Source organism: Carcharhinus amblyrhynchos, chromosome 16, assembly GCF_965287045.1.
Source record: "Carcharhinus amblyrhynchos chromosome 16, sCarAmb.v2.hapA, whole genome shotgun sequence".
NCBI lineage: Eukaryota > Metazoa > Chordata > Chondrichthyes > Carcharhiniformes > Carcharhinidae > Carcharhinus > Carcharhinus amblyrhynchos.
Genome location: NC_137339.1, coordinates 31,437,553 through 31,448,375, shown reverse-complemented (window position 1 = coordinate 31,448,375; position 10,823 = coordinate 31,437,553). Strand labels below are relative to the sequence as shown.

At 39.3% G+C, this 10,823-nt stretch overlaps 1 protein-coding gene across 1 annotated transcript in view; it reads right to left on the bottom strand.

Annotated features, from left to right (window-relative positions):
• Nucleotides 1-3,013: 3,013 nt before the first annotated feature.
• gmeb2 (glucocorticoid modulatory element binding protein 2) overlaps nt 3,014-10,823 on the bottom strand; it is a 69,888-nt gene continuing 62,078 nt past the window's right edge. The window contains exon 10 of the mRNA XM_080204958.1: nt 3,014-5,933. Coding sequence (XP_080061084.1) covers nt 5,281-5,933 — 653 coding nt within the window. The 3' untranslated portion in view covers nt 3,014-5,280. The remainder of the gene's footprint in view (nt 5,934-10,823) is intronic.

The following is a 10,823-nucleotide window of genomic DNA, read 5'->3' as shown; positions in this document are numbered from 1 at the left end:
CCACTGTTGCTGTTGACCAATATTAGCAACCTTGTCAGCAAAAAGAAGGCTCTTAACTGAGCTAAATCATGTTTTTTTGATGCAATAGCTGGGAATATTTGATTGACAGCAATTTATAGAAATTATCCATCACAGGAAATACAAAAGTTGCTGACTGATGCTTGATTAAACTGAAAACTAAACATTTTACTCAAGTAATCCATTCAACCCCACCTGATTGTGCAGAGTTAAAATCAGCTCCCAAATTCTTACTTATGCACGTGATATTTATTTATTGAAGCACCAGAACATTTACTTATTTTCCAGCAACTAATCACAAAAATCATAACCTCCTTCAGGCACCATGCTGCTAATCCCACCATCTCCCACAGCAGAAGATGTTCGCCATGAGCTCCAGGGACTTTTTCTCATTCATGATGAAGTGCTTCAGATTAACCCACCTTGCATTGTATGCCATACTTCTCTGGTACAAGAATAGGTAAATTAAGTGAAGGATAGCAATTGAGAAGTGTGGGTCAAGTGGCATGGAAGAGCTGAAAGGTGTTGGCATTACTGAGTTAAAGGAAAGGGCTGTAAGGTTGTGCATGCAAGTACATGCTTTGGAGTACATAGCTAACCATAGAATGAGACCTTGAGTTAGCACCCTCCATAACCACATGGCATTGTGAAGAGTTTTTACATAACTATTACTTTTAGAAGGTGATAAGTGTGTTCGTTCAAGAAATAAAAGGGAAACTTTTTATTTAAAGGGCTACCTTGGCTGTTTTGGTCAGGTTATTGAATATTTTGCTGAACTGGAAGTAGAAGCAGGAGTAGGCCATTCAGACCCTCAAACCTCTTTCTGCCATTCAATTAGATCATTACTGATTTATCTAAATGCCATTTCCTTGCACTAACCCCATATCCCTTGATGTCTTTACTCTCTATAAATCTATCAATTTCTGTCTTCAATATACTTAATGAACTCTTTATTGTTGTAGAAAGTGGTGCAAGATACTACATAGAAACCAGAACATGGGTACATAAGAACATAAGAACATAAGAAATAGGAGCAGGAGTAGGCCATCTAGCCCTTCGAGCCTGCCCCGCCATTCAATAAGATCATGGCTGATCTATCGTGGCTCAGTTCCACTTTCCTGCCCTCTCCCCATAACCCTTAATCCCCTCTCTTATCAAAAACCCATCAACCCGCGTCTTAAAAATATTTAGCGAGGCAGCCTCCACCACTTCAACAGGCAGAGAATTCCAGAGATTCACCACCCTTTGAGTGAAGAAGTTCCTCCTCAACTCCGTTCTAAACCGCCCCCCCTTTATCTTGAGGCTGTGCCCCCTAGTCCTACTGTCTTTTTTGAGCGGGAAGAGTCTCTCCACGTCTATCCTATCCATCCCATTCATCATCTTATACGTCTCAATGAGATCTCCCCTCATTCTTCTAAACTCTAACGAGTACAAGCCTAGTTTATTCAGCCTCTCCTCATAGCTCAACCCCCTCAACTCCGGTATCAGCCTAGTAAACCTCCTCTGCACTCCCTCCAAGGTCCAACCTTCAATTCATATACTTTATGTTCTATCTTAATTTGTTTTAAAAATAGTAAAGCTTAATAATTAAAATAAAGAGCTAAAGGTATAATCATAAATAAGTTATTAATTTATGTTTGGTTGAAAAGTGAACAGTTTGTGAATTCAATCTCCAAGGCACCAGTAAAAAAACATCTCAAAATGAAACTGAATTTCTTATTCAGTTGCAGAAAGCTAGTAGCTTTGACTTATTTATTACATGGCATAACATTAAAAAACTATTCTCTGGTTTATCCTGAAAAATGCCATACATAAGCTCGTAAATATATTCATATATTGCAACAGGATCTTGATCAATTGAGCCAGTGGGCTGACAAATGACAGATGGAGTTTAATGTAGACAAATGCAAGGTGATGCATTTTGGTAGATTGAACTAGGGCACTGGGGAGAGTTACAGAACAAAGAGATCTAGGGGTGCATGTTCATAGTTACTTGAAAGTGGGGTCACAGGTGGACAAAGTGGTGAAGGCAGCATTCGGCATGCTTGGTTTCATTGGTCAGAACATTGAATAACAAGATGTCCCAACTCCTGTAAAGTTGTACAAGACATTGGTACGGCCACATTTGAAATACTGTGTGCAATTCTGGTCACCCTATTATAGAAAGCATATTATTAAACTAGAAAGAATGCAAAAAAGATTTACTAGGATGCTACCGGGACTTGATGGATTGAGTTATAAGGAGAGGCTGAATAGGCTGGGATTTTTTTTTTCTGGAGCGTAGGAGGCTGAGGGGTGACATTATAGAGGTCTATAAAATAATGAGGGGCATAGACAAGGTAGATAGTCAATATCTTTTCCCAGAGGTAAGGAAGTTTAAAACGAGAGGGCATAGGTTTAAGGTGAGAGGGGAGAGATACAAAAGTGTCCAAAGGGCCAATTTTTTCACACAGAGGGTGGAGAGTGTTTGGAACAAGCTGCCAGAGGTAGAAGTACAGACGGGTACAATCTTATCTTTTAAAAAGCATATAGATAGTTACATGAGTACGATGGGTATAGAGGGATATGGACCAAACGTGGACAACTGGGATTAAGTTAGGGGTTTTAAAAAAAAAGGGCAGCATGGACATGTTGAGCAGAAGGGCCTGTTTCCAATGCTGTAAACCTCTATGACTCTATATCCATTTAGTCTTGCCCCCACAAAGTCTGCATTTCTTTCAAAGCAAGACATAAAAGTTTTTATTATTTCAACACTTTTGAGATACCCAATTTATGCCAGTAAAAGTTTGTGCAAAATGGATTTTGTTTGCCACAGACAAACTAGAACAATGCAGTGACAGCATATAAACCAATCAACAGGCACAAATATAGACCAAGAACCAATATGCAATGGATACTTTGCAAAAATTCTCTGTTACACAATTTTTATTTTCTTTACAAAATGTTAAAGCACCACCCCCCCAATAAGTTTCAACTGAAACACTTTTGCTCACACTCTAATTTCACATAGTTATTTTATTCTGCAGCATTCACAATTTGTACAATAACATCCCATTTTCTTTATCATCAGTCTCTCATTTCCCAACATCTTCAGTCAGATTTAGCCAACACAATTCCTTTTCATGCTTTGTCAGGGAAGAATCCCTCAAGGAGGATCCCCCCACCCTTTCAGTTAATTGCCACTCTCTCTAAATGAATTAATCAACCAGATTGCGCTCTGTGATAGTCCAACATGATAAGGTGCTACATAAATGCAAATCAAGATCCCTTTCCCTTTGTTTCAAAATGTATTCTGAAATCTGTAAGAAATGAAAGCTCTATTCAAACTGCAGCAGTTAAACAAATTCACTTGTCGCTTAAAAGTGATTGGATTTTTTTTTAAAAATAGGAACAAAAACCCTAACAAAGAAATAGATAAATACTGAAAGATTACACAGAATTTCCCTGTAATTCATTACAAATAAATTTCATAAAGGCGTTAAAGATCCTTTTTACGGACATTGCAAGAACGTGAAACACTCCTGAAAATCAGCCAGAAGCACTGGTAATCTTCAGCAAACCCTGATTAAAAACTCACAAAACTTACATTTACTACCTAGAAAATTCATATACAGATAGTATATATAAAATAAACGCGTTCTAGACTGTAATATCATCTCAGGGTTCAGCTGATATGATCAACACTGGAGACCCAGATCATCTTATCAATGATTCCCAGGTTATCTATTCTTCAATACAGTGTGGTAGAATATGCGTTTGTGCCAGCAATCTTCCTATCGAGTGCTACTAATCTCAGCCTCAGTAACTGTGAAAAGGTGATGTGTACAGGTCAAATCTATTCCCCAAAAAAACCCCCATCTTATTTACAGGCTGCTCTCAGATATCTTATTTCAGACAGTTTAAGAGGCAGTTCAGGAAGTGAGCAGTCACCCACAGTTTTAACTGCAGTAAACGAATGATTCAGAAGGACTTCATGAGGAGGTGAAGAAGGAATTAAAAATTTTTTCAATTATGAAAGAAATAGTCACAAAGACATTTTCACTTATTGTACTACAGAAGTGAGTACAGGCAATCTATCTTCAAAGGATTCGATTCAACATTTTTTCCCTCCAATCATAAACTCACTGATTATTATTCTCATAATTTGCATACTTTTGTATGTTGAGAAAAAAAGTTTGAATTTTGGTGTGAAAGGAAATATGACAGACCTAAACTTAAACAGTTAGGATACTGTTCAGCTAAAAGATTGTAAACTTTTCACAAAGTATAGACTATAATAAGAGTACACACTTGTAACACAGGGAACAATTTCTTTAAAAATTAGGAAGTTCAAAAATGCTGAACATGAATATATGATTTCAATTTAATGTGGGAGAAAGAAAAATCAGTGACAGTAAAATGATTTCTGATTCATTTCTTTTTACCAGCTTAGCTTATAAGTATTGATCTGATCATTTTAATAAACATACAGCAGTGTAAAAAATATGATGTGAAAAGCATAACTTGCTACAGAAACAAGACTACATCAGATTTGTTTTGTATAGCTCATACATTCAAATAACCACATTTTCACTGTGAATAAAAATGGTACCTTGTATGTGGCTGCCACTAAAGCGCAAATGCAATAATTCTTTTACACATAGTATTTAAATCCATTTTAAAAAAGGAATCAGCTTGCTTATAATGTATCCATTTGTTTGTATTTGCCTGGTTTGCCTTTCATCTGTGACAAAATCCTACATCTTTGCAATCATGTATCAGCCTTATTCTAAATACAATGCAGATTGTACAATATTGAGTTGTAAACAAATTACAACAGCCAAATATTTACAAATTTTCCATATTAATCATGTGATTATCCAAACAGCACAATACAGTAAAATAATTGTTAGAAAACAGTGAGCACCTATTGTAAAGTAAAACTGCCATTAATAGTCAATTATAGATTCTTAAAGCAACCACAAGACAACATTTTGAGTGTAATTAGGTATTAAAGCACACAAAATACAGTGCAGAAAAGCTCTGTAAAATGCATTATAAACGACTCTACCAAGCATATCTGATAAATGTCTTTATTTCTGTACTTAAGCCAAAGTCTGAAAGAGTTGAGAACTTGCTCCTGCTCCATGATTCTGCAGCTTCCATTCTAACCAATTACCACTTGGTGGCGTTGTATGGGTTCAAACACACCATAGCAGAATCCTTGTACTGTTCTCAAGAGTTACATTCAGTAGCAACAAGGCTTTTAAACAAAACATGAGGCTATGGTTTCTGTTCATGTTCTTCACTTATTGATGTTACTTGTATAGTGGTGTGTCCTTCTCCTGATGTGGTGGTTTCAGAAGATGGTACAGCCATAAGTGTACTGCCTACAGATGCCATCTGGGTAGTGTTATGGAGCGCAGCATTGAGACCAGGGACTGTGGTGAACAGCTGGATTGGGCTGACTACTTTCAACACTGTGTTACCATCCTGGATGGCAGCTGTACTCAAGACTGCCAGATTGGATGCCTCTGGGTGGATCTCAACTGCATTAGGTATCCCTGAGCTTGAAGATGCCAGTACACTGTAACCTCCAATCAGTGGTGAAGCTGTGGCAGTAAACGTTGCTGTGTGTGGTGAAATCTTACCAACTGCAGAGGCTGGAATGGTGGATAGAGTTGCCATTTTTCCTATGTTTGTTAGCTGAGACAGAGGCACTCCAGAAGCCAAGGTGATCTGGCCTGATTGTGACGTTGTGACCATATGAGCTGCCACTGTTGCTGGTCCAGATGTTGCTCTTGTAAGGCGAGGCCGTTTTGAAGGAGGTGCTGCTGCAATTGGAGTCAAGGTCATGAGAACATTGTTCAGGTGCTGGGATTTGTGCTTTAATTCTTTGGCTCGTTTACGATGCTCATCACATTGTTGTTCCAACGCTAAAACAAATATAAAGCAAAACAGAAATGTTTGACACCTTTCAATAAAATACAAAGATATGAACTTAAAAACTTAAAATCTTAACTTTGTTACAAGAGTGCAATTTGCCTTCTACCACAGTACTCTATGTAGAATTACACAGCATGTATAATACAACACAGGTCATTCAATGTAGCCAATTCATATACTCCACGTAAAAGTTGTTCCATCCTGTTTCTTCAAATCTTATCAACATAACCTATTCTTCCTCTCTTGTGTGTTAATCAAGCTTCCATTTAAATGCATCTGTGATATTCTTCCGAACTATTCCTTGTGCTAGGAATTTCCACATTCAAAATATTTTCTGGAAACACATTTCTCTGGAATTCCTCACTGAATATTATAGTTACCTATCTTTTAGTTGCAGCCCTAGTTTTAGTCTCAACAAGTGGAAATATATTCTCTGTATCTACAATATCAAAACTTTTCATGATCTTAAAAACTCAATCGGCTAACTCCTGTTCTTTTTCTTAAATCTTTCCTGAAAAGTGCACCTTCCCAAGATCTGATATCATCTATATATGAACCATTTGCACCTTTACTGTACCTCAATATTCATTTTCTAATATGGAAGTCAGAACTATGTACAATACCCAAAGGGTAATCTAACCTAAAGTTCTGTACAAGTTTAGCATAACTTATTTGCTTCCCAATTCCATTCCTACAGAAATGAACCAGCGCAGTTTTTTTTTTGATGACCACATTAATACTTAGTGATTTGTGGTTCTTTATCCCTGGATCCCTTTGTTCCTCTACCCCATTTATACTCTCTATTTTTCAAGGCGTATTTTCCTTAACAAAATGCATCTTTTTTTGTGACATTATCACATGGCAAAATTATTTCTACCCTTAGTTTGGACTAAACTACACATATTGCTTGCTCACAACAATTTCACAATATGACTATCTTACAATCACAATTCATCAACCTGAAATAACTTCTCAATCAGGTCTGAGTAATATGTTATTTACTTGCTATTTATATCAAATCCCACTTTATTTAACAGAAAAAAAAAAGATTGCCTGAGCTGGATTATGTGCTGAAGGTCAGGTAGGTCTTGTGGTGCAGTGGGCAGTGTTTCGACCTCTGAGTCAGAAGCTCTGGGTTCAAGTTCTATACCAGGACTTGATGGCAAAAAAATGCATGTTCCATAGGTGTGCAGCCAATTAGGTTGAATATCAATATGCAAATCCTTCCATCATATGCCAACAGCAGGTGGTAAGAGCAAATGAGTTTTCTGGTCAGCCATATGATGGAAATAAAGTTGGAGCCAATACCATCGCTTACCATAGTTTCAAGCTACAACATACATGTAAAAGTGCACATTGTCACAGTAATTTGAATTTGCCAAGGGCGAGCCCCCTCATTCTTTTGGGAGCAAATCTGCCTCCATTTGTCCTACTTTAATTTTTCAGCTATTTAAAATGAGGAGCAACTTCCATCTGATTTCAAGGTGAAGACCCTCTTCATACAGCTGCTAGCTAATCAGAGGCCAGCACCTCTGTGTCACACCAGGGTTGGTTGACAACTGTCAGTATTGCAGGAGTTATAGGAGGAAGACGAATCATGGGTGGTCTGATACCAAGTATTCAGAATGTTTCCAGGGCTAGACTGGCAAGCCTGCGGACGAATGATGGGAGTTGGGCATGTTAAACAGGATTTTGGAGGGGGTGGATAAGAGAATGGACATGGGAAGGCAAAACTGTTGGGGGGGTGCACTAATTAGCATGTGGACCTGGCAAGGAGGCGCCACTCTCAGCCTTTTCCCCAACAGCCCACAAAGTTCCTGCCAGGCTACATGTTGGGCAGATTTTTCCCACCACCTGTTAAATTGGAGATGCAGCATGATAAGGCCTTAAATTGGGCATTAACTGTCCATTTAAGGCTTCAAGCATGTGGCCCAACCCACTGTCATAAAACTGTTTTGGCAGAAATGTTATCAGTTTAGGAAGAAATGTTTGGAACAATTCACAATTGCATAATCACAACATTTTCCCTCTTGCTGATGAAGTTTTACTATTATAGTCCAGATTTTTCAATGTCAGAGGGACCACCCAAACTGACTGTGATTTGAATTACCCACTTACCATTTTATGCTAGAGCCATTGCACCTTCTGTGCCGGCTCCTGCAGGAATGAACAGAGTTGGACGGTCAAGCTTGTAATCCTAGTGCAATCATGTTCATTCTCATCATAAACTGAAGACATGTTCCCAAGGCCTGGCTTCAGTTCATTGACTTCTACTGTTTTTAAACGGAGTGGTTTAATCCCAACACTGCGTAACTTCCTCTCATGGCACCCCTCTCCCTCACTTCTGAAAGCATAATTTCCCTCTTCTCAGTACCCCACCCCCACCGACCCTGATAGTGCTCACTCCCTTTCCTCACCCTCGACTGTGTGCAATGCCCTCCCTGAATCCATGAAAATGCTCAACACCACCCCGCCTCCCCCCTCGCATTCCCCAATAAAGCCGATTCTTTTGACAGCTGCTAGATAGGAGCCATGGGTTCCAGAAGATGAGTTAAAAAAGAGGTTGCAGGAATTTGAGGGCACTGCCCTTGGGTAGGGCAGGGAGGGTTGGTGAACAGGTAGGCAAGTCAACATTGCTGGGATGGGATGTGAGGTGTGAATATTGTCATGAGGTGGTTGGGTGCCTACAGGACAGGGGTTGAGCACTATTGACGGGAGGCAGTGATCATTGCTGGGGGGTGGGGAGGAAGTATACATTATTATGGGTGCTGAAGTGCTTTGACACGCCATTTGATTTTTTAGAATTATGCTGCTCAACTGGCTTTATACCTGCTAGGAGTAGTTCTAAGTAAATCTCTGTACAAAATAGAATACAGGGCAAACAGCTGAAGCCTCCATGGTTCTGGCCATCCAATCACTCTATCATGGGAATCTTGGAGCAGTCTAGGCAGGTTAAAATCAGTTATTGGAAGTTTAAACTTCCTGTGTAAGTACCGCAGGCATGCATAGGTTACGAGTTCCTCATGGTCCAGAGGCATATTAGAAATGTAAGCTGAGTTGAGGCCTCTTCCCATATTGGAAAATTTAGGCCTTAAATGTTTAAATATAGGGGAACAGAATTACAAATTTACAAAGCCGGGTTCAAATCAGCTCAATAGTATAAACTAATTTACATATTGACAGAAAACTTTATTTCAATAACCAAAAATTTAATTAACTCATTCTTCCAAAATGATTTTTTCTAGATGTCATGCAACATCACTGATAAATATTTCTTTTTCATTTTTATCTAACTCCTTATTACAGACCCATATTTGCTAATAAAATAGGTATCACACATTTTAGCATGAACTTTAGGCAGTTCATGAAGACTAATCAACATTTCACCTGCATGTGGTTGTAAGTGGAACTGAAAGCTACATAAATCCTACAATAACTATACATACACAAATTTGATATGCACATGTGGTTGTAAGTGGAACTGAAAACTAGATAAATCCTACAATGACTATACATACGCAAATTTGATGTACCACTACACAAATTTATTTTTTTCTAACAAAGGTAAGTAGGGAGTAAATCAATACAACAGAGAAGTAGTTGTCTTCATTTTGAGTGCAAGATATATGTGAATGATCTGCAGACCTATCTTCTATCTTGTAAGGGCCAAGAGTTGAAGCAAGGCCTAGCTATTTCAGAGATAAGCAGTTACAAAATTAATGTCTGGTTAATTTAAATGTACCAAAAAAATCCAACATCCTTTACTCTGAGTTCTTCTGGACAGTAAGACTAGCGACGTTGGTTCCATTTGATGAGAAACTAGGTGACAACCCGGTGGTGAAGTTGGACCGGGGGAATTTTCATTGGCAACAGGAGGCTTGTTTGGGTGCATGCATAGAGTTAAGTGTGCAGCTGTTGGGTAAGGCTTTAACTATTAATAATGATAAATTAACTTCTGTTTTAACCAAGGATTCAGCATTTAACAAGCAGCGAACTGATCTTCCAAGCTGTGTGAAACTCTCCACAAGGTGAGCGCACAGTAGGAAGTACAATTTCAGTGAAACACACTGGTTGGGAAGTATATGAACAATGAAATGGAACAGCTGAAGCCATTGAAAAGCAATCAGTGATTACCTACTTCTTGCAAGTCACTTCATTCACCATGAGCTTTACTCCCCACTGCCAGCCATCTCCACAGCATGTGAGTAGCTTTTTCAGCTCTACCCTGCACCAGTGAGAAAGAGCAGAGGAGCAACAACAGCTACATCAATAGCACCAGCAACAGCTGGAGCATCACCAGAACTTTGTCCTCAACCACTTCCTGCCCCAAAGGACAGAGGAGATCGACAAAAGAGGCCCAATTCCAAGGAGTGAGACCTCCAACACAAGGTTATAGGCTGAGGGTTAGCTTTCTCAACATATGTGAGCATCAGTACTTTAGGACACTCGGGATTTCATGGCTGAGTGTTGCTGATAACTGCAGCCTCCTGGAACAAGACCTCCTTCCCAGCTGAGCAGGTGGTCGTGCATTGCCAGTAGCCATCAATGTGCCTCACACTGGAAGGCCACCCACAGGTCTCTGCCTCTTCTGTTGTGTGCTTGCTTCTGCAAGGAAAGAAAGCAGAGAGTTACAAGTGCTAGCAATGACTTGTGCGGGTAGCAGCCATGGGCAACATTTGTGGAGGGTGAATTAGAAATTATGGGCATAGCAATAGGATGACGGTGAGTATAAGTGTTGCCAGCTCAGATGGGGATGTGTGGATCCTGGAAAAATTGAGAAAGTGAGAGAGAGAGACATGGGTGGAGTTGAAAGGTACATTGTTCTGAGGAGTGCTATGCAGGAGAAAGCTGGGAAAGTCAGAGTGTGAGGCCTGGTTTCT